Source organism: Protopterus annectens, chromosome 3.part1 (assembly GCF_019279795.1).
Source record: "Protopterus annectens isolate FY-2018-M chromosome 3.part1, PAN1.0, whole genome shotgun sequence".
NCBI lineage: Eukaryota > Metazoa > Chordata > Ceratodontiformes > Protopteridae > Protopterus > Protopterus annectens.
The window spans coordinates 479,819,028-479,844,992 of NC_056732.1; the positions used below are offsets into that span (position 1 = coordinate 479,819,028).

General features: G+C 37.2%; 1 protein-coding gene across 2 annotated transcripts in view; it reads left to right on the forward strand.

Moving 5' to 3' along the window:
* COL14A1 (collagen type XIV alpha 1 chain) overlaps positions 1-25,965 on the forward strand; it is a gene marked incomplete at its 3' end in the record, with an annotated part of 1,869,522 nt that overhangs the window by 1,020,884 nt on the left and 822,673 nt on the right. For both annotated transcript variants that reach the window (XM_044066920.1, XM_044066919.1), the window contains 1 exon segment: positions 19,890-20,054. In XM_044066920.1, the coding sequence (XP_043922855.1) occupies positions 19,890-20,054 (165 nt within the window).

Here is a 25,965-nt window from a genome sequence, read left to right on the forward strand (position 1 = left end):
TCATTTTTAAGCCTACACTAAAAGCCCCAGTGTACTATGACAAACACTTTTTAAAGTAAAAATTCACAGCTTTTCCAGTTTTAAGCTGTTCTCAATTAGTCCTATCTATTTAATCTATAAGCAACATACAGTTGTGTGTCGAAGGCCTACCCTTGACAAAGTTTGCCTTTACATCATCTACTAGCCCTATTAAAATAGCGTATAGCCATCTTGTTAATACCCCCCCAAAAAAAAAATTAGAATCATTATTAGTTAATGACATAGACCTGTAGTTTCCAGTAAATCCACAAAAAAGTTCAAGCCTTCACAAACAGATGCTGGATTTATTTTTCAAACTGCAATTAAGCGCTTTCATTCTAAAAAGCATTTAAAAATAACTTCATCAGACAATTACAAAAAAAATGACTGCTTGGATAAATACTTTTAAAGCATGACATCACTTTCTGACTCATATTTAAAAGCACAGTGTCTTACTTGCACATAAAAAGATGTGATTTAAAAACATATACATTAAGAAAAAGTGAAACATGTAAATGTGCATGAATAGTAAAACATGAACCCAGACATTAAAAACTATGAAGTATTTTAAAAAACAAACACAAAAAATGTGTATTCATACTTTTACATACATATGACGTTCCTGACTTAATAATCCTTCAGAAAATGCATGCTGTCACAAAACACATTTTTCTATTAACTTTCTGTGGTTATAACAGCAGTATTTTAAACTTTTTCCTTGCTGTGACTTCTCTAACTTGAAGCCACTATGTAATGACAGACATCAACGTTTCAGACTTCATGCCTTCGGAAAAATGTGTACTAGTACAAAGCACATTATTATAGCGACTTTAACTATATAACAAGACATTTTACACTTTGTCCCTGAAGTTATTCCTCCCCAACTTGAAATCACTAGATAATGAGATAGATATTTTGAGTTTCAGACTTCATATCCTTCATACTATTTACATACATATACAATTCTCACTAAAAATGAACTACTATAAATAATTCTATCTATTCAGGGCTTTCAATTTTAAAATACTGGCTATATACATGGTGTCATTTAGTCCAGGCCAGTGTATTGAATCCAAATGGATCTGCCAGCTCAATTCATTCCTGTCAAGGAGATATGGCCATGCACCTCCCCTATGTGATGGATTAACTACGTCTAAAACTATAAACCTAAAACTGTGGTTTGGATATTGTGTGATATGTTTAGCTAATGTATTGGTTTCACAGTGGTCTCTAATATTTCTTAAATGTTCACCAATTCTATGTTTGAGCTTACAGTCAGTTTTGCCTATGTAAAAACAAGGGCAGAATTGACATATAGCACAATATATGACTTTCTCAGTAAAGCAACAATACCTGTCTCTAATTTTTATTCTCATCCCCTTAATACTTATTTCATTGACTTCCAATATATAGGGACAGAATTTACATGATCCACATTTATACATGTAATCACCCTTATTTATTTTACCCTGGTGTTCTAATAAAGATTTGATGTTGTTGCCTTTTCTAAAAACATAGACTTGCTTTTCTCCAATTATTCCTCTTATCTTAATGTCACCTATCAAAAGTGGCCAACTCTTTTCTAAAATAGCTTTTATATAATATGCATCAGTAGAAAAAGTTGCGATAGAACAGGATTTGTAGTTATTCTTTTTATTATTAGTATTAACACTTACTAGATGGTTATCTACAGAAGTATTGACAATATGTACCTGTTCATCTGCTAAGTCAGTAATACCATTGACAGACATATTGTCATTAGATTTCAATAAAGGAATGAAATGGCCATTTTCCCTTTTCTTGATAACCTCATTCATGATATTTTCAACCAGGGAATGGGGATAACCCCTTTTGAAAAACATGTCTCGAACATTATGGCATTCATAAATAAATCTTTCATACTGAGTGACCATTCGAGCTGCTCTAACAAATTGCCCTTTTAGAGCACCTCTTTTTTGTGGAAACAGATGGCAGCTCATGAAATGCAAAAAAAAATATTAGAATAAGTTGCTTTTCGAAAGATCTCGGACACAAACTTTCTTTAGCAACACATCCAAATAAGCAATGTCTACCTCATTTATAGTGTGTGTAAATTTTAAAAAAGGGGTTGTGTTGTTAATATAGTGAAGGAATTGGTTCTATGCTTTGTTCAGGTCTGCTCCACAGAATAAAAATATCATCCAGGAAGTGGGTATATAAGTGGCAGAATGGGAAATAATAAGATGTCATTAAAAATCTTTTCTCCCATTCTAGCATGATGATATTTGCGTACATGCCGCCACAAGCAGACCCAATTGCTACCCCTTCTTTTTGGATATAAAGTTGTTGTTCAAACAAAATAAAATTATTTTTCAAAACTATATCCAATAACTATTCCAGTGTATTGATTTTATCCGGAGGTAGATTTTTACTATGTAGATATTCACAGAACCATCGAGTGCCGGCATCATGGGGAATCACAGTGTAGAGGTCCTTTACATCAACAGTTACAAAAATGAAGGACCTATCAAAAACTATTGTGTTGATCTTACTTAAAAAAATCCCATGAACCTCTACACAATAATAGTTCTGTCTTTAATAATTTCTTAATTTCAACATCAAGATACTTCGCTATTGGCTGTGTGATGGAGCCTCTAGGATTTACAATAGGTCGAAAAGGGGATTGGTGTGTGTCCTTATGTATTTTAGGAATCCCATAAATAGTTGAGGTAATGGGATAATCTACAGGCAAAAATTGATGTTCTTCAACAGAAATCAGGCCATCTATAAATAAATCTTGTATATGCCCTTTAATTTTTCTATATGCACCATTTTTCTCATTCAGAGAGCTGTAGGCATATGTGCTTGTCTCCAGAATTTCAAGCATTTTCTCTATGTAATCATGTTTCCACATAAGGATCACACCACCCCCTTTATCTGGTTTCATGACCCTTAAATTTTCATTTGAAGTCAAGTATTCCAATTCAGTTATTTCATCAGTACACATATTGTTCTTAAGCAGCTTTTTATCTGTCATCTTCCTGTGCGTCCTAATATCTAGTTCACATACACATTCAAAGGTGTCTAAAATAGGGGCTATAGGAGGGTTATATGTGCTAGAAAATTTAAAAGGGTGTATAACATTCTCAACACCTTTAAATAACAGGTTCAGATTCAACTTCCTGATATATAATTTTAAATCCAATAATGTCTTTACCACATTAGCTGGTGAACTAGGTGTAAATGTAGGTCCTTTTGCTAGAAGATTACATAAATGGGTGGTGACATTCAATTTAGTGAAATTATAAACTTAAAAGTCACCTTCATTATTTACATGAATGGATAAAGATGACAATGAATAGATGTTAGCATCACTAGTAGGTGTAGCTAAACATGCATTTAGTATCTCCCCTGATTCCCCCTCGGTGGTCGCCTGTAATGTCCTCTGTTCTCTCTGTTGTTGCTCTGTTGGTATTGGTAAGATTGTTGTTTCCCACAATTGGTACCCCTCATCTGTTGTTGATTCTTGATCCACTCCGATCTCCTCAGAGGCGGAAACTCTTCTTCCCCAAAAAAAGAGTTGTCCATATTATGGTCTACAAGCTCTTGGTTATCAAACACTAAGTCCTGTCCATCAACATGTCTATTATTGAAAGTCCATACTTGAGATGGAGGGGTGGGGATAGGCAATGTTAGAATTATAGTCCTTTTCATCTCTTATTATTTTTTCAACTTTTTATTTTTAATAACTTCCATTTGTTCCTCAATGGAAAGGAATATATGGTTATATTCAAACTTGTTTGAATGAAACAGAGGATCTTGTGTGATTTTACTGTCCAGAGATTTGACCTCTTGGCCCAAAGAATCAGTTTGGGCCTCATTATACTGTATTACCATCTCCATACATCATCTTCATATATTCCATACCAAAGTGATCAAACAGTTTAAGCAAGTCTCTGTGAAAAGGAGAATTTTCTATGAGGCCTATGGGATAACTCCACATAGTTTCCAGGCCTTCCCTTTTTCTCTTAAGTAGTATCACCACTCTAGGTACCTTTATTGCTTTGGGTTGGCCCTCCTCCTTCATACTGCTGTCACACACCTGACTGATTCACCACCTGGCCATGTATAATTTTACAACAATTTACTGGGAATCCATCTTCACTCCCTGCCTCCCCCTTCAAAATGCTGTATTGCCCCTCTTTGCATCTCTTTCAGAACTCTTTTTAGATACTCCATTACATTTTATTTTCACCTTACATTTGTCCTCCTTTTCCTATTTCTTTTATTCATGTAAATCTTAGCAAAATTCTGTGAATACTCCTCTCTTTTCATTCTTATCTCCTTTCTTTAATTTCACATCAGCCATGTCTCCATTGTATCCTTCATCCTTGCCACACTCCAACTTAAACCACCCCCCATTCCACCTTGCACTGACTCATCCAACTACCTCTACTATTACTTCATCCCACCCAAAACAATCCCTCCCCTGCCAAGAACTAATTTTCTGTCTAATATCTGTTGTACTATACTCTCCAATCTCAATTATACTATTACCCTTTCCATGCATAATATTTTCCTAACCTACTAATGGCTAGTAGCTATATATTTTGAAATGTTAAACCTACAACTGAGTTTATAACAAAAATATTCACTTTATGTAAATGTTGAAATTTCTGTATTGAATTATGTCTTTTCATTTTGTAACATTGTGACAAGCCAATCATGGAGCTTATCTGTAAATGTTTTGTATAAACTATGTCATTTTGTAACATGTGAAATGTAACTTGGAATTATTGTGAAGCTTTTCTTCCCGGGCCTCCACTGAAAATGGTCTCTTCTTGGCCCAGTGGACTTCCCCGGTCATCAAACAAATAAATAAATCGTATCCTTAAGCTTCCATGCTAACCGGACCCTCTCCTGGCTGACCATGGATCCCCCAGACATCTCATCTCCCTTGTTCTATCTCCATTTCTCTTATGACATCCTTTCTGATTTGTTTAGCAGTCACTTAAGTTTGATTCTTCTGCATATTTACATTTTTCTGGCCTCCCTTTTCATTCCATCTCTAACGTATCTGCCCATTTTCTTCACTCTTCTTGCATGTCATGCAGTTTTTAGCCCATCTCACTTCACCCTCTCTCTGTTTTCCCCCTTCTCTCCATGTCTCCTCTATCCCCTCCTTATTTTATTTTATAACTTTTGTATCATGCTATCTTGGCCAGTTTCTTCAAGCATGTTTTGGCCTTAGCCATTTGATCCAACTACGCCTTCACGTTATCTTCAAATTAAGAATTGCTTCCAATGTTACATGGACATGAACTTAAAACGTTGGCCCCTAATCTCCACTTTCCTCCAGGATGCTCCTCTGTCATGAATCTTTCTGCTTTCTTACCTGCCTGCATTCACCTCTTGAAAATGCAATGCTTTTTAGTCTCTCCGTTTATGCTGCAAACACCATCCAGCCTATTTCTACTCAGCTCACTCGCCAGTTCCTAGTTTTCTTGTTAAACTCCAACATTGAAATAATTTAGCAAACATGCATGAATTACCACATTGAAATGCCCCACCCACATGCCTTATTTGTTTCAGAGTTCATGTTTTTGTTTTGTAACACATGATTCAAAGATAGTTAAAAATGTTTTTGTCATTGAAAGTTGGGTAGAAAAGAAAGTGCTTACTGCATTCAGAAAGTATGAAGAACCCGAGGAAGAGCAGAACACAAAACTGTATTCTCTTAGATTCAAGTCCAAATGATGCTCCTGCAGGTAATTGCAAAAAAAAATCCTTATTGACCTCCAATCACTACTTATTTATCATATCTGTAACACAATATATATTTCTTTCAATCTGCAAAAAAAAGTGCCACTCCCACCTCTTTGCTTTTAGACCAATTTAATTTCCTTGCCCTTGAAAAAAAAATAGTTTGTTTGCAACTTTCTTTTTATATTCAACAGTACAACTGTCCCCCAGATACCGACATGGTTTCTGGATGGGTAGGTGCACAAAGGCGACAATTTGAACTCTTTCTGATAATTCTAATTATTACACTTTCAGGAACTTTTAACCATGATTTATTTTTCATATTCTTAAGAGTTTCTTTTTAAACATAATCTTCATAGTTAAACTTTGCTTATTCATTTTGTATTCTACCTCATTTTATAAAGGTGTTCCTTAAAGTTCAGTACTGTCTACAATCGTATTTTCCATATTCATTTGCAAACTTCCTAAGTTAGATCAAATTCTTGTCCTTCTATATACAGATAACACAGTAACTTACAAGTCTGACTCACTTCCTCTTAATTACGAAGAACACCTTGAGAATGATTATCTCCTCCTCTCCTTTTGGCTTAATAATATGCAGATTATGCTCAGCTTTAAGAAACTTAAAGCAATGGTATTTGTCATCCAACAAAAACTTGCTTTTGTCCAAAAAATGGTATATCTGGTTTATAAGCACAGATAATGTGGAAACTACAGAATTTTTCAAATGTCTAGGTATTGGGTTTGATCCAAAACTAGACTTTCATCATCACATTGAGACAACTAAGGCTAAAATCAATAAACTTTTACTCTGGGCCTAACAGATTTTTCATTTCCTGTGCTCCAAATCTAGATCTGTTATAGGACAAGGAACTCTTTCTCAATTTGAATACAGCCTCCATTTCATTGCTGTTGCCTCAAAGAAAAGCCTTTGCAAGATGTCGATGTCCGTGCAGTCAATGAGACACGGTTCAAAGGTGCGAAAAGCACCCTGGCCGTGCAGGGCTACAGTGCCTTCCATATTCAGACCACAAACTGAGCATGAAAGAACCAAAGAAGGAGGTGTATCCATCTTCATTAAAGATAAGTACACCTTGAAATTGGTCAGACAGTATGACTCTCTTGAGCTACTCCATGTCCAAATTAACTATAGGCAAACCCCCTACCACATTATAGCTAACTTAGTTCCCCCACCATGAACCAGGAAAAGCATATTGCATACCTGGACTTACTTAAGTCACATGTCATACAGCCCAACACCTTACTCAAAGGTGATTTTAATTACCCTACCATTGACTGGGAAACATATACGACCATAAACATGCTGCCTCAGAGGCTCTTGGGCTTTGTCAATGCAAATGCTCTGGAACAGCTAGTCAGCACACCCACAAGAGGCTCAAATGTCCTAGACATATTACTCGCTAACATGGGAGAGCATTGCACCCTTCCACCATGTGATGTCTTCCCTGGTAAGATCGGATCATAAATCAGCCTTGTTTGATGTAATTAATAAGACCAGATACCCCACCAAGTTCAAAAACTCTTAAGAATTTTTCAAAGACAAATTAACACCTACTAAGTGATGGTATAAGACATTTTAAAGCCCCCTCAAACAAGGATAACACTGACTCCTATGCAGAGGTGTACACCAGTGCCTTGTATAACCACTTAAACAGTTGTATGGGATCAGCTGTACTTAACTATATTAAAACCAGGTCTTGCCAAAAAAAAAAAAGCCACCATGGTGGACCCCTAGTATAAACATGCTGTACAACAAGAGAAAGAAACTAATGTCCAAGAACAAGAGGGAACTGGATCAGCAGAGGAAGAAATCCCTCTCTAGCACAAACAAACAAATTAGAGATCTTGTCAAGTCCTCCAAAGGTAATTATGAAGTAAAAATAGCCCCCATAGCTAAGGATAATCACATGGTGTTCTTTAACTACATCCAAAATTTAAAAGGGAATACCCAGCTATGCGCTGAACTGGTTGTGGATGGCACCACCCAAACTCATCCAGAGGTAATAGCCAACTGGCTAGCTGACAGATTTGGAGCAAACTTCACCTCCCCTGCCCCCTCCAGCCATTCCCAAAGTATACCTGCCACCATTCCTCGGCCTATTATTACAAGAGAGTGGGTAATTTCTGCACTCTCCAAGGACAAAAACACGGCATCAGTGAGACCAGAAAACACCCCAGGTTGCTTTGTAAACAACTTAAACTATGACCTAGCAGACCCACTTGGAACCCTGTTTAACCACAGCCTACAAACTGGCTATGTTCTGGTGGAATGGAGGACACCAACAGTAATCCCTCCACACAAAGGGAGACCATCAACTGACCCTGGGAACTAGAGGCCCATAAGCTTGACTAGCCTCATCTGCAAGGCCATGAAAATAATCATTATGGAACTTATTAACAATGACATAATTCATCTAAAAACACTGGACCCAACCCAGTTCACATTTGTTAAAGGTATATCATGTCAGTTAAACATGGTTGACTTCTTCAAGAAATTCACCAAGGCTCTAGATGAGGAAAAGACAGTACATACTGCTTACCTTGACCATTTGACACAATCCCCCACTCAGGTATTATACAGAAACTCTCCCAATTGTGAATTAACCCCTACATTACCAGATGGGTAGCCAACTGGCTCACCAACAGGACACACACTGTCAGAATGGTTGATTTCACCTCTAGCAAAAGACCAGTCACCAGTGGCATACCACTGGGTTCTGTGCTGGGCCCCTTACCATTTCATATTTATTTCTTAGAAGTCCAGGCAAACTTGGATGGCCTGTGGCTGACCAAGTTCATTGACAATTGCAAATTGAGAGCAATCACAGAGTCTCCCAACAATGTTAATACACTGCAGACATGGTTAACGCAGACAGATGACTGGTGCCAAAGCCACAGATTAAATCTAAATACAAAAATGTTATATATTATATTATATTATATTATATTATATATATTATTCCCTTTGAGAAAGCTGACATCCTTGCTAATTACATTATAGACAGCACCCCCTAAGTGTAAACCCAGTTGTACATGATCTGCGTATTCAGGTTGATAGCAATATGAACTCTGACCAACACATATCCACAGTAGCAAGGAAATCCTTCTGTGTTGCACATCTTGTATGTGAAGGCATCACATCTAGATCTAAGGATGTTATAACTCCATTATACTCAGCCCTCATCAGACCAATGATTGAGTACAATGCTTCCTTTTGCATGTACCTCACCAGTCACCTGTAACAGTTGGAGAAACTGCAGAGCTTTCTCACCAAGAAATTGCAGGGTACACAACAAAACAAGTCTTACATGGTAAAACTGAAAGCCCTGTCAATGTATTCTGTCTCCTACAGGTTGCTAAGGTGTGACCTGTGCATGGCTTACAAGGCAGTCTCTGACCTGGCCCTGATAGAAATGCTACACATTCATAGATTAAACTTCACGAGGATCACCTGCTCCAGGGATCTTAACCTAGCCTCTGGCATGAATAGATTATGCTGGAGAGATAGATACATCTCCCAGAGACTGCCGCTTCTCTGGAACAAACTTCCAATTCATGTAAAACAGAGCTCCTCCCTGACCCTCTTCAAACGCAAACTAGATCAATGGATGGGTGACCACAAATTCACTTCAGGGATGGCACCGATATCCCTCCCGGACAGAGAAAGTTGGTATTAGCTACATATTACCTCTGCAAACTTCACTCACCTAACCACCGACAATTGGGGCACCTCAGGATAAATATGACTAGGTGCGTAAGGCCTCTAAGGCCATTAGCCTAGTAACCTTCAACGAACCTATGAACAAATAATAGCAAGCAAAATCTGCCAGTTCATCACCCTGACCTATCATTATGAATATCCCTCCCCTGTCTTAGTTCAAGCTGAAAGACTTACAGTTCAACAATGAGCTGAACTACTCCTGGCCTCTCATATTTGCAAACATCCTAAAATGGGAACCTTTACTTCTCCAACAGACTTACAAACAAGAATTTTCACTGCAGTTTAAAATCACTTAAACCTAGAATGCCATCATGTTGAATATAACAAATGTACATGCAGAAATTACAGCTTTAAAAAACTCTCACAAAGGAGGAGATGCTCTATATTTTATTCAAAACGATTCGAGCACTTTCATCTCTATTAGACTTCTCCAGAACCATCTGTGCTGCACATTATGTTGCCTTAAATGTCTGCTCACACCAACATGGAAAACATACCAGGCAACGACTTTCATTAAAAATGAATTCATCTCAAAAGCATATTTATACCTTAAACTTGTTTCATTATAGATGAACGTAAAAACATATAACATGGAAGATAGGTGGCAGATTCTGAAACAATGGAAAAGACATTAAAAACAGGGTGTCATGGAAGCAAAAAAGGAATCCTCATGTAATTATCTGACTTTAAGAGAACATTAATACTTATTCATTTAGATGAGAGCAATGACCATATACTGCTGTCACAGATGAATGAAGTTAACTTTTTTTTAATAAAATAGATATCTCATTTTTTCTGTTTTATTTATTTAGTTTTTTTTATTACCTACGATTCAGAAAGGTTTTGTGAAAGTGGGAAGCCTTAAAATAAGCAGCTTCCATCTTACAGTAATCCTTTCTGATTCATTTATTACCCTATCACTGAGGTTTTCTACTGACAGGGGCATCAGTGCAGATAGTGGTCCTTCTGGTTGAGCCACATTTTAAATAGGTGATCTGGGTGAGCCTGCTGCTTACTCTCAAAACCAATTCAGAGAATCACTCGGCTCCCTAAACTGCCACAGATGCAGGAAAAAGTTAACACTGTCAAAATATGGCAGTCATCTATACACTCCAATGGAAGCAATCACTGTGCAGGTAACTTTAGTGAGGGCAATGTGTGTGTGGGGGGCTATGTGTGTTGTTGTTGTGTCTTTCGGCTTTTCCCAGTTAGGGGTCGCCACAGCGGAACTCCGGTCCGCTAATGATTGGTAGTTGATTTTTACGTGCCGAGTTACCAGCCCTGGCGCACAACCTTCAAGGAAGGTATGCCCATTCACGCATGTCTCCATGCAGAAGATGCCCTAGCTGAGAATCGAACCAGACAGCGTCTTACTGTGAGGCAACAACGCTATGTGTGTGAAAGTGTATGTACATGTCTGTAGAGACATAAAATCAGATGAATGTGTGTGTATGTGTGTGAAAGTGTATGTACATGTCTGAATGTGTGTGTGTATGTGTGTAAAACTGTATGTACTTGTCTGAATGTGTGTGTGTAAAAGTGTATGTACATGTCTGAATGTGTGTGTGTATGTGTGTGAAAGTGTATGTACATGTCTGAATGTGTGTGTGCATGTGTGTGAAAGTGTATGTACATCTCTGAATGTGTGTGTGTATGTGTGTGAAAGTGTATGTACATGTCTGAATGTGTGTGTGTATGTGTGTGAAAGTGTATGTACATGTCTGAATGTGTGTGTGTATATGTGTGAAAGTATATGTACATGTCTGAATGTGTGTGTATGTGTGTGAAAGTGTATGTACATGTCTGAATGTGTGTGTGTGTATATGTGTGTGTACATGTCTGAATGTGTGTGCGTATGTGTGTTTTCCATGGTGGTTGCAGTAGGGAAATGAGAGTATGGAAATGTGTGTGTGTGTGTGTGTGTGTGTGTGTGTGTGTGTGTGTGTGTGTGTGTGTGTGTGTGTGTGTGTGTGTGTGTGTGTGTGTCTGTGCATGGATGTCCTAATGTACTTGTGTAAGTCCAAGAAGAGTGAGTAACTTTGTCAATGCTGTGCAAGGGCTACCAGGTTAAACAGTACCATTGTCACAGTCTGACAGTGCTAGTGTTCAACAACTGCAGTTCTTCCTTATTGTGATGTCTGAATTGCATTTCCTTACAGCCATGTAAAGTGACCTACCTGTGGAAGACAATTTATAGGTGGGGTGGGATTATTTCTGAATCCTAGGGACGTTCTAGGTATGACATTAACTGTGTTTTGATTTTCAGCAATCATAGCTTCTCTGCACTGTTTTGGACTCTTTGGGGAACCCTCTCTGTACCTCTAAAGAGTTATAAATACTAGACAGCCTTTTGAAAAGGTCTTAAACATTGGCTAATTGAATTGGCCAAATACCACTTTTAATTTATTATCATTTTTATTTTGTCAATGTAGATATCAGTTTTGTCGATCAAAACATAAATATTTTTTAAACTTTTTAAACTTTTTGGTTCCTCTTACAGCTTTTTTGTTTTTGTTTACTTTATTCTGCTAACATAAATATATTTAAATTAGTTATATAGTTGATTATTCTCTGAAATTAGTTTAATCAAACTCTGTTCTGATCATTTCTAACAGCTTGTTGTCCATTTCGACCAGCTAGGTCCTTTTTCTTCTCTGCTGTCCGAGGGACCACACTTCATGGCATATATGTCTCCAGATCACACCTCCTCCCAAACTGCATATATTTGCATTGTTTTTTTACCTTACACTCCCAGATGCTAGTTTCTAATTCTGAGCATGTCTACTGTGACTAGCCATATTCTGAGGTGATGTTTCATATAGCTTCATGAGAAATAAGAATATTTTGTGGTGTGCTGTTTAGCTTTACATTGTAGTTTAGATATCCAGGCAGCCAGGTGAATGCTTTGTGCTCTCATCAGCATCCCAACAATGGGATTTTTTCAGCACCTCCTAAGACTTTTTCTCCTGCACTACAAAGGTGAGCAGATAGGCTGTTATGTACACAAATCTTTTTAGGAAGCTCATATTCTTATGGCTATGTGTAGCATTAGCACAGTCATACAGTTATTTGTAACACTATGAACATTTTACTCATTGTTTTAACACTATGAACACTATGATAATTCATCACTAGAAGTCAACACTTATCAAGCAGAAAAACAAATTTTCAAGAAATGATTTAGAGATAGACAGAGCTAAAGTGGTGAATGGGGTCAGTTTTTCTCTGAATACCATGCACATGATGTTAGTGATAGACTCTAAAACTGAACTCCAGGTAATAATAGCAAAAAATGGATGAAAAAGCATCCATCTTAAAGTTGGCATGCCCCCTGGTTAATAAGAGTTAATCTAAAAAAAATGTATATTTTGATCTGTCAAAGGAATATGAGTTTTGACAAGAAAAGGTGGACGTCATTTTAAATAAATCCTCTAAAACAATATGTTTTTATGGGTTCTTGGAAAGGGTAATAAGTTTGATCTTAGTGCCTCTTGGTTGTATTAATAAGAACAATGACACTACTATTTTCTTAGTCTTCGAATTACCTGCTTGTGGGTTGCAGAACAAATTCATTTTAGACTTTCCAGATCTGTGGTGACATATTTTCCAGGCTTTGAATAAAATGAAAATATTATGCACATCCCACAGAGGGCAGATGGTAAAATTTGATGCAGTCACATGTTTAGCCAATCAGCATATTATAACTACTTAAAATAAAGGAAGAGTGGTTTGTACTTTTCAAGAAAGGTTACAGGGCACTTAAGTTCATACCGTCTGCAGCATTTAGAATAAAGATCCTTGTTTTAGTTTCAGAGAATTTGGAAATAGTGAGAATGTACTTGAAAATTATTTGATGCTGTTGGGGACTGTTGTGCATTTAATGAGTTTTTGGTTAGAAAGAGGCCATTTCAATACATGTAGGAAGAATACCAGCTGTAGAAAAGAAATATGGCAATTCGCACTGTGTGCAAGGGACACCTGCTGTGGAAGTGCTGTGCTAGGTCTTTCAAAATGCATCGGATAAGCGTGATGTTGTTATTACTTTTTCATTAACATGTTCTGCAAATAGTATGTCCAGGAAGTTCATTTAATAGCTAAGGTGGTTATGTGCTTGTCAGTCTTGTATGCCTGCAGCAACTATGAGGGTATTCATATTTCTTCTGCAATACAAATGTTCATACAATGGCTAAGCCTTTATGGCTGGCAATACCTCTCAACTGTCTAGATTTTCACAGAATGTCCAGATTTGTGCCTCATATTTTAGTGTGTTCTTCGTAAAATTTGTGATTTTCTGGAAAATCACTGAGGACTGGAGTCATGAAATACTTACAGACATCTAAGTTTCAGACTTCATATTCTTCAGAAAATACATGCTAACACAAAACCTGTTATTCTAGCAAATTTCTAAATTTCTAAAAGCAATATATGAAACCTATTCCTATCTTTGGGTCTTTGCCCCCCCCCCCCAGCCATCATTTTTGGCTTTATCCAGATTTCATGTGCTAAGAGGTTGAGAGGTTTGGGTGAGATATTCTATATAAAGTATCTCTGTGGACTCTGATTTAACATTTTGCTTACCATTTTAAATATTAAGTACATAACGACAACAGGAAGCTCATTTCACTCTAGATGTGGTTGTAAACAAGCAATCTCTGTATACCTAAATTAACCATGAAACTGTTAACATTCCTCATCCAATACACACAAAATTATGCAATGAGTGGAAGAGTTTTTGAAGGAGTGGTCCAGCATATGTATTGCTGGTATTTGTTGAGGGGGCATCATGAAGCAATTTTTAACATTGAACACATTTTTTCTATGGCCTCCTGCAGACCATTTCTTGATAAACAAATACAAATTGTTTGCCTTATTTGGGGGATGTTATCAGTTACAAAATGTAGCTGATTTTTAGGTTTATTTATTTTTCTTTTTTATTGTAAGCTAACTGGAGCCCAATGACCCCTTTTTTATCAGCCACAAACTTGTTACACAATAAGAAAAAGAAAGAAAATTGAGGATGTAACACCTGTGCAAACAGAAAAGCAATAAGAACATGTGTCCAAAGTAAGATTTCAGGCTAAGTGACTGAACCAGCACTGTTACAGGTAACTTCATGACCTGAGAGCATTTTGAGTCCTTTAGGAAATTTGGTGGAGTGGACCATGACTTAATACAGTGCATTCCAAATTAGAAGTCTGTGTGTAGAGTAGGCCCTGGTGACACACTGAGTGTACTGGAATATCAAGGCCATTCGTTTGGTGTCTAAATCCACCCTGCTGTGTGCTTTTTGGTTGAAGGTTTTCTATCATAAACTGCAGTGGTCCAGCTTCAAAATGTTATATATTAATTTGCAGTTAAAGAGCTCAGCTTAGGAAAAGGATGATAAATACTTGCTTTCTGCCAGTTACTCCCTACCTGTAATGAAATGACAGACTTGGTTCAAGATTACTGCAGTTTGTTTGTTAAATTTCATATATAATCATACAAAAACTGATAGGAAAAAATGACAGGGGGATAATATTACACATTTGGGTAGGGGGAGTGTCTGGTTTTCCTTCTAAAGAGGTTGCCTGTTCAACTGCAAGATGCCAAAGTATCCATGGCTTTAGACATAGTTCTGCTTTATGCTGAGAGACTGGGGGGGTATATGTCCAGATATACAGTATTTGAAGGCCTCAACAGCTTTGTGTGAATTCCCATGAGGTTCTGCAATGCAGCTCTGTAGCTAGCTCAAGTAGCACCTGATGCCTTTACAGTCTGGCATCCCTGATGTCAATTGTCCATGATATGTTCTCCTCAACTCTTTATAAAAATGTCCATTCTCTGATTAGCATTGTATGAAACTGCTTGCTACAAATAATGGAGGTGTACATTGTAACAAGCAGTTTATTAGGATATACTTTAGAACGATGAAAACGCAAAATGTCGAGTGCTCACATGAGCGAAAATCAGGAATTCGATATTGATTTTTTGGGATCACAGTACAGTGAAGATCGGAATATTTGCTCTTTCCTCACTGTAGTGCGATCTCGGACTAGGAGTATATATTTAGCAGGGGGTGGGTGCAGCCCCCCACAATAGCGATTTCAAGTAACTGATTATTCGCTCATGTGAGCGTTCGATAGTTTGATTTTTTGTTGTTCTGACATAGACCAGTTTATTAGACTTACTGTATCACTCAGTAAGAGCTTCAGTGCTTTAGTGTTTCAGTGTTTCAGGCCTGGCACCAATTAACCAATCACTGTATGAATGCAAGTACTATAATAAAGCCCCATTGGCAGCTATTGTGTTTGCCCCATAAAGCCTTGTGCCAGGGGTGGATGCCCCTTTGCCCCACTAGCTATGCTTGTGTTGTAATGTTCCATTTATCATTGAACACTGTCAAGCTTCTGTGGGCACCACACAGCATTACTTTAGTTTTAATGAAATTAATTTTCAGACCTTGTTTGTCCAGCCAAGCACTCAATTACTGAAAGCTATCAAACAATGTGGGTCCAGTTTTGTTGCGATTACTGTGAGATACCCAAAAGTGTTATGGCAGCAGCATAACAAATGCAGTCAGCATTGCTGAGTGTGATATGTAATGTATTTATGAAAAGAGAAAATGACAGTGAACACAGTACTGAGTCTTGCAGGGCCTATTTCCTGACTGGTTGTCATTGGCTGGTTGCATTGTCAGGCCAGATGTAATGACTATGTCTTCAGAGGACCTGGATGCCATGACTTTACTTATAAGGTGGATGACATAGAATGATTTTCTTACAACATTGGCCACATGTTGGTCAAAGGCCAGAACACTGTCTGCATACATTTTCGGATCCCTGACTACCGGGTCATTTCTTAGGAATGTCCTATCAATGGAGTGTTAGCCTAGGAGACAGTTTTCTCAAAAGTCACTGTAATGCATTTATTTGAATTGAGTTTTAGTTTGTGAGTTTATTACCAGTCATTTTCTGTGTTAGACCCTCTTGTAAGATGTTTGTGTTGTGAGAGGAATATATGATAGCTCCCAATTTACCATCTGTAAACTTGGTCAGTTAAAGGCCCTTGCCATTAACCTTTACCTCCAAGAAGTGGATGCCAAATAGGAGCAGTCCCTGCACAGAGCTCTGAGTTACCCTGCTGGTGACTAGTCTCTTAGTGGTACTGGTATCACCAATCCTGACTTCCTGGGTCTTGTTTGTGAGCTAGCTGGCAATCCGATGAGTTATGTAGCAGTTTATTCACAGTTTGGTGAGTCTGTCAACAATATTCGAGTGAAGTATTGTGTTGAACACTTTAACCAGATCCAGGTAGGCAGTATGCACCATTTTTCCCTGATCCATTGCCTTGGTGACTTTCTCAAAGAAGTCCACCAGGTTTGTAGGCATGACTTCCCTTGACATATCCAAACAGGGCTGGGTCCAGTATCTGAAGGTTGTGTATGTCTTTGCTTTTCATTTCCATAATAATTTGTTCCATGGCTTTGCATATCAGGACCACTTGAGCTCAGACAATGGCTAAAAATGTTCACATGGTTACCCTTAATAAGCAAGTAAAATGCATGTGTTTATTTATTCCTTTTTATGCATAAAACATATGGTTTTTAAGTGGAACTTAAGATAAATTGGGGAAAATGTAAAGTAAATATAATTCTAAGACTATTTTAAGGGACACGTCTTTTCATCAGTTTATTTATTTTTGTTTGCAATGTTAGTCACATTAAAGCATGGCCAGGTTTCACGGGAGATCTAATGTGGCAAATAAGCAGACTAGGTAGACCATGGATAATCTGACCAGAACACTAGGACAATTGTTCTACTCTTTTTTTTTTTTTTTTTTTTGATAATTACCACGAGACCCTTAATATTGACTTGAACTGCTAAAAACTCAGGCAAAAGAGACCAGTTTAAAATCTCATCTGAAGGACAACACTTCAGTAGTGTTGTACCTCATTTATGTTAAGTGTAGTGTTAGTGCTGAAACAGGAGTACAAATACCTCATGTGAGAATTGAACCAACAGCCTTGTGACCTCTCTAGCATCAAAGGCAAATGGTCTGTCTGCTGAGTCAGGGACATTTGTTTGCACCATCTACTTACTGAGAAACAACTAAACATGTCTTAATAGTTATTTTATACATTGGATGCTGTTTGAAGTCAGGGATAAAAACTGAAGGACTACTTGTTTAATATTGTAACTCCTGTTTGTGTTATACTAACATTCCTTTAATTTCTCCATAAACTGGCTAAAATTTCCCTTAACTATTAAATCATTATCATATAACTTGTATCTATCTATTCTTAACCAAAATTTTCATATTATGTCTAATTTTATATAATTATTTAAACTGTAGTTGTTTTTTGTATTATTTTTAAAGACTAAACTTAATGTTCATAAAATCATAACATTTTTAATACTTTGGACCTTTTCTCCCTGGGCCTCCTTTGAAAATGGGCTCCTACCCAGTTGGACTTCATTGGTAGTCAGGCATCAATAAGTAATTCAAATAGTAAACCTCAAGCTATAGTAGCTAGGTAGCAGCCAATAGGTGACTTCTATTGAAAGTGTTCAACCATAGCCTGTCTACAAGGTTTGTTCATGAGGCCTGGAGAGCAGCCACTGTGATTCCCCTGCATAAGGGTGGCCCTCCACACATCCAGGTAATTATAGACCCACCCAACCTTATATGTAAAGCCATGGAGCACATCATTGCAGACCTCATTTATGCTAAATCCATTTTGGTTTGTGAAAATCCAAGCATCTCACTCAACTGGAAAGGCTCCGATGATTTCTAACCAAGAAAATTGAAGGTCATAACTTCTTCAAATATTCTGATAAATTAGCATGACTCTTCTTATACCCAGTAACTTACTGGATATGACCTTCCTTCCTTCCTTCCTTTCTTTCTTTCTTTCTTTCTTTCTTTCTTTCTTTCACTTTTGTTTACTTGGAAAGTTTGACTGTGCTTGGATCCCATTTTCAGCAGAGGCCTGGGGAAAAAACTCCACAAAGATTAGTACATGAAATACAATACACATGTTAATAAAGTACAGACTAAAAAGTTAATAAAATACAGTTTCAATGCCAAGAAAGGAGCAAAAATAAATATACTATAAAGAGTACAGTGTGTTACAATAAATAATACAGTTGAAAAGACACAAAGAGTATAGAAAGGAGTTGTTGCAAGCTTTTATAGAAGGTTAAGGTATGATATGATCTAATTAAATGAAGCTACCCAGGGTCAGAACAATTACATAATCAAGACCTGTATCTCACTTCTCCTATTTGACATCCTACTGCAACGAAAAACCAGTGACTCGACAAATACCAACACTAAAGAATTAAATGTACACTAACAAATAAATAACACTCACTGGAGATATAGGTTCCAAACTCAATTATTCCTAACCTATAGAGTAAGATACCACTACAGGTCAAAGTACTAGTTAGTTACCTTTAAGGCTAGTCTTAATGACTGGATGGGTAGCCACAAATTTACAACAGGGTTATCATGTACTGCCCTGCTTGATTTTGGAGTTGAGCCCTATTAAGTGTTGAAAAGCCTGGCAAAAATGTTTACGTTTGTCTGCTTAAAGGTGTATATGGCTATACTTCTTATGCTCCCTGTGTTCACTTGCCTAGTATGTTCTTGTGTTCCTATGTTTGTTGTTCTTAGCTGATGGTAAGAGAATATACAGATCTGAGTACAGCTATCAAGTAAAGGGCAGTGTAGTCTCAGAATGACAACAGATTAGATTATCCAGATTTATTTTTATTTTTTTTGTCACATTGGCAAATATCTTAATGTCGTTTGGCAATTACTGAGCAGAATGTGCAATCAAGTGTACAAACAGGCAATATTTCATGGTTAAGTGTGACTGTGCTTTCACCAATACCCTATGCGCATAGCAGGTGAGCTATGTATAGGGAAAGTGGTACATATTTTCTTCCATATTCAGCAATTTTTTATAGCAGTGGGTCAGTAAGGGTTTATCTGTGGAACCAAAATGCTCATACAGATTTCTGTAAATAATAGCTCTATAAAACACATCCTGCCAAAGCTTATATACCATATGATTTACTTCTGTTCCCCTTTTTTTCTTCAGTCATCTGCACTGTAGCATTATCACTCCAATTCTCTTCTGACCTGTATAAACAAGGAAGTTTTTTGTTTTTTTATGAGTCACAAATGCTTGGTCTGCATGTAATAGACAATTTTGCCCAGTTCTATATCTGAGGGATGTCACTGCTGTTTCACAAGGGTTGTATCCCTTTCTCATGCAGGCAGGCATGGGTTCAGAGAGGCAGAGGACACCTGTTTATGCATCCGTGGATTGTTATTACTGGTATTTTGTGCTGTTTCACTGCTTCTCTTATTATATATAACATTTCTTTCTGTTTTCCAGGCTATAGCAGTTTTGCTATTGGCATCTCAGATGCAGATTATGCAGAGCTGGTAAGCATAGCAAGCAAGCCTAGTGAGAGGCATGTGTTCTTTGTGGATGACTTTGATGCCTTCAAGAAGATCGAAGATGAACTGATCACCTTTGTCTGTGAAACTGCATCTGCAAGTAAGCGAATTTAATTCACCAGTGCATCACATTGACTGAAATTATTTTTTGATGAAATTAATCGGTTGTAAAATGCAAATAATACAAGAAGAGAAAGTACCCATCCATGTAGCAGTGATTTTTGTACTGTATTTCTGTTTGTCATTTATTTATTACACTAAATAGATTACTTAGAAATGCAAGTTCAAAAACAACACAATTGCTTAAGTAAACCACTTTATCATACATTATATCATCATGTTTTCTGAAATTGTCTGCTGAATTTGTTTTGTATTATTGATGCAGTTTGCACAGTTGTAGTATCATTTCACTGAGACCCCCAAATGTATCTGTTGATATATTACCTTACCCACATACTTAAGCCTAGTGGAAAAAGGACCAGTCTGTGTATTACATTCATGAATGCAGCTGACACTTACACAGTGGTTTCTACAACATTTGATCATTGCATCATGCAATCCATACCAAGAACCCACTAGAACATCTTGCAGAATCAGTGGATAGGGTATTTGTCCCATTCACTGCTTATATTTCTTTCCTCCATCTCTGTGCTTTCCCCTCAAGATGTCTCCTGGTGTGCTATAGCCTTCTTTAGGAATTCTGGATATGCTTAATCTCCGTTTCTCTTCTTCCTTCTAGACTGAATAGACTTAGCACTCCTGTTTTGTACTTAACTGAAGAAAGCTCACCTACAAATTTCTCAAATACAGCTTCCAGTGTAGGGGCAGACATTATCCTCAGACCATCACCTCCCATTCCATGCCCTTCACCTAGTTTTAAGTCTTTCGCTTTACTTGTTCTTATCCTGCTAGTAAAGGAAACTGTGCATGCAGCCTGTTGGCAGGTAACAAGCAACTGGCCAGTTTCAGTTTCTGTCTTGCATGAACAGTTATATGACTCTATCAGAGCTGGAGTGAGCAAGTCTGTCATTACAAAAGGTTATGATGATTAGAATAATGTAGCACATTTAGTGCAAAGAAATCAGTGCTGTGCAGAGAAGAATGTGGCAGAGTGTAATTAGGGTGGTTAACTAATGTTGCAGGAGTGTTTAACATAGTTACCTGATATGTTATTGCTTACAGTTGACATGTATTCTGCTTTGTATTTTAGCTTCTTCTTTGTGCTACTTGTTAGATTTTTCTTTGTGTTACATTTAAGTATGTTTATATGTATATATATATATATATATATATATATATATATATACACACACACACACACACACACACACACACATATATATACATACACACACACACACACACACATATATATATATATATATATATATATATATATATATATATCTGTTGTTATATTTTGTGAAAAGATCTATAATCTACAAATGAGCATTTTTAAAAACAAATCAAAAATGTGACTACAGTGTACATCAGTGCAACTTTTAAGCACTCCCATGTTGTAGCTATTACCCTGGTTACTATAAAACCACAGAACTGAATGTTTAAATTTTAGGGGAATTAAACTCGGGGGATTTAGAGATGAAGCTCCTTGATACATTGATGTATGCACTACATTTCCAGCTGAAGAGTTAATTAAATTTATTGTCCATCTCAACTATGAATATTTCAGCATTATAGGTGTTCAGAAATTATACATGTCAGGATTAATAAGTTAGGATTTGAGATTTTGGTAATCAGGCTGTCACAGCAAACACTCACATATATCTCCCAGGGTGTCATTCCACAAGCATACAGAGGAAGGTTCCAGAAATAATTGACATTCAGAGGACCATAGGAAAGATAATAGCTCAGTAGCAGGAAATAAATTGTCACTGTCTCCCTCTAACAGTAGCCTGTGCTACAATCGTCCTTGGTTCTTATGGCCTCAGGCTATCATCTTATCCTTTCTTTGGTCCAGCAGTCTGAAATTTGTTGTGTTACGTTCACCTGACTCTTAAATGCATCAACTTAAAAAAAAATGTTTTCTAAATGTCCACCTCAGTCTCAGTCTTTAGGGCATCTGAGAGATTGTGGACCCCATAATTGTATTGGTTCCCATATCTGGAATAGTTATTGCCTTAGATATGAAAACAAAATATGGTTGCATAGCAGCAAATCATTTCCCAAAGACTTCTAATCCAAAGGTTGTTTCTCATAAATTGTGTCTGACACTAACTTATGGCACATCAGATTTGTTTAACATGAGGTCACCTGTGTGATCCATGGCCAAATCTTCTTGGATTGTACACTGTCAGTAACTACTGATTTCTCAAGTGTAAAACATCCTCCTGGCAATGTTTTCAAAGCACCCTATGTATTTGTTTTCAGTGGTATATTCCAGCCATCCCAGCCATATGGAAACTTTCTGAGAAACTCACACAGAATAATGCAGTGCAGGTTTCCTGTAACTAAGATTTTGTTGAGTCCCACAGTTGATATAGATAATATTATATCATCAGTCCCTTTGCCACATCTGTTTTCCCTGTACTTGTAATAGGTCCACCACAGTCAGTTCTGGAAGAACTATACATTTAAGAGAAGATGTTTCTTTTCTTTTTCTTCTTGTGAAGTAAACTTAACTTTACTCAACTCCTATTTGAGGTAACTAATGATGATGTTTACTTGAGCTCTCTCTTGTGTCCATCTGTGGAGCCTTTCTTTGGGGAGACACTATCCAGTTTGACAAGATTGCTAAGGCCAGTCGTATCAATAATGTAATGTGTTTAAGTGTCTTGGAATATATAAATATATGTGGGGTCATTCCCCCTTTGCAGACACATTTCTAACTTCTTTGACAAGCTTCTGAAGTTGGAGACATGGTGATGTATCTGTATCAAAAATTTTCATAAAGTGGACAGAACTGTGGCTGAAAGCTCTGCCCCCACAGTCCTCCAAGGGCATATACTACATATGTGTCATCTAACCAAAAGGTTTAAGGCGTGGCTGCTCTGGTGATTTGTGCCCTGATAACAAGGCTTGTCAAAAAATTATATACCTTGGTAAGTTTCTCAAATGTAACTCTTTATGGGAGATATCCCACCATGCAGTCTTGTCTAAATGTTGACCTCCTTTAAAGCTGCTAGGTTAAGTGTTTCAAGTGATTCACAGGATTCACAGAGCATCTGTCTACATTAAAGATACTGTCTTTGGTCTAATGAGTCTTCTTTATGATTTGTTATTGGAACTACTTGAGGCTCTATGTGTCTGTTGTCTGATTCTGTCCATTATCAGTCCTTTTCTTGTCCTGTTTTAGAAGGCTCCACAGAATCAGTTTTGAGTCAAAGATAACAGCCAGTTTTACTTCTGATTCTTCCAATTGTCCGAAAATACTGAGGGCCACAGTTTTATTTCTGGTTCTTCCTAATATGAGAAAAGATTAGAGAATTAGCCTGGCTTTTTGGTGCAGAGAGAATGGAACCCTGACTGTGACCAAAGTTGCTAGAGTTCATTTAGTAGCCTGGACACTGTAAGATCCATGGAAAGAAGGTGAGGGGAGAGAGAGTGTGTGTCATCATTGCCTTTTACAGGTGGGAAGGTTGGGTTACATGTACTCAGAGTACGCAGGGCAGAGTGATCTCCCTGGCTGAGACCAGTAGGTCTACTGCTCATATGACAGGGGAGGGACAGGTCTACTTGGAGTCAGTGCACCTTGCAGAAGTGAGGGGACATCCTCTGTGGACAGCCAATTGCATATTTCCTCCCACAACTCACTGGCTATGCATGAAGTTAAGGTGAGAGAAAAAGGTAAAACCTCAAATCACCCCTGATGGCTGCCTCGAAGATGAGCTCTCTCAGGCAGCATTTGTCTAATAAAGTGAACAAATGTGCTGATAACCAAGGGAGGGTCCCATGGTTGTCAGGAAACAAGGGCAAACAGGTGCAAAAGGAAAAGATTGGAGACTAATAGTATTCTGGACTTGAACATATTCCACAAAAAGCTTACATGTGCTCTGTCCTGCTTAATGACTAAAATACATCCATCCTGCCTTTGCTCAGGTTAGTTATTGTGATAAAAAGACAGGATGCGTGTCATTTAACATAATTATTCTTAAACATTGAATTAGCCCTCTCATTTCCAGATTTGTATACTCACATTGGCATCGAGGGTTTTCAAAACAGTGCTGGTTGTAGATGTACAGACTGAGTCTTCAAGTGTTTCCATATCCATAGGACTGGCCGTTAGGTTTTGCTTCCAAGGGATACCTTTTTTTTCTCCATTTTTCTCTTTTTCTTTCTTTACCTCAATACAGCTTTCAGAAATTTCAACATCTGTTTATCACTGATCTCAAAACTGGAAGCTATTTTACACCTGAACAAATAGCTTTGGTCTTAATGCTTTCCTAGTCATTGTTGAAGACTCCCTTTTCAATTTTGGCATGTGATTAATTAGTGATTGAACTACTAAGCTATCAATGTGCAGATCTTCGCTGTTCTTGTTGTCATCATTTGATGGAGTAAACACTGTTGCTCTTAACCCGGTGAACATGCATTTCCTCTAAGGATTCATCTGTCAAGCACTCTGCTGCCTCTTTAAGCCTCAACCTTATAACTGAGAAGTTATTTAGTGGCATGTTTGAGCCTGCACTGAACAGAAATGTAAACAATTTCTGCTGAACACATTGTACTATGCATTATATTTCTGCTTTTAAGACTTTTGAGCTTCAGGCTGTTATGCATAATAATCCCATTCTAACCTTTCATAAAGACATGTTACCTTTGAAGCATAGATTTCAATTCTACCTAAGATGGTCTCAAAATGTTAGCTAAATCAATCCATCCATTTTCCTGATTTTTTTCTAAGCTAAATAGTGAATTGAATGTCTTATAGACAGCTTCATGAGCTCACTCAGAGAATTCAGGACTTTCAGGGGTAGAGCCAGCTTTGCTGCCCTTGCTCTGAACACAGCCCAGTCAGACATTTTTCAAATGATTAGGTAACTATTTTTATTGCCACAATAGCTCCGGTAAGCCCTTTACTGATGTGGGCATTGGTCACATGGTCTAACACATATGATTCCTATTTTACATTTGCTAAAGTTCCCTGTCCTGGAACTTGTCCTTTCTCTACATCATATAGCCTTAAATCTCCTACAGCCTGAAATCTCCAAGCCCCATTCCTTGACTTCATTTGTTCATCCATTTAATCTCCACATTGCCTGCATAATTTATGTATAGCAAAACCCATGGACATATCCTATTCCTATTAATCCACACATTCAGCAGCACCTTACCAAGAGTTCAAAGCACTTGCATTCATTGTTTTCCCCATCATTCTTCAACTCTCTATCTATCATTTAGAGAAATTATAAACTACACTCATTAAAATGTTCAGTCTGCATCTCCTTTTGAAAGTAAAGTTGGTCTAGCTATGTATATACAGTAAGTGCAATAAAAAAGAGATCCTTTAACAAGGAACACTGAGGTGTGGCATGCCTATATCGCCAACAGATATTAATTATATTTACTACTTCATTACCACAAAAAAAGAGTCATTATAAGATGGAAAAAATGAATTTAGTTTTGCAGATGTTAAACATTATGCAGAATCATAAAATGAATATCAAAAATTTAGGCAAAGTTGTCATCCTTAGTGATCACTTTAAAGTTTTTGTCGATTTACATCATTTAAATCTACACCACAAATATTCCATGTAGAAGTATGTAACACCTAAGTATGTAGGTAACTGTATATGTAAGTATATATGTAACTATGTATGTAAAAACTATGTGGCTACCAGAATGTGGAAGTTGTAAAGTTTAGAAATACTTATAGCGAAAAATACTTCAGAAGCATAGAATAATGAATTTTAGTGTGAGATCTGGGGTTAAAAACAAATCTGCTTTTATAGAATTCATAGTATTTAAAATGGAAAGTTAGTAAGTCAGAAGTATATAACGTCTGTTAGGTCAACATAAAATAAAAAGTCTGAAAATTGCTAGTAAGTTTTTTA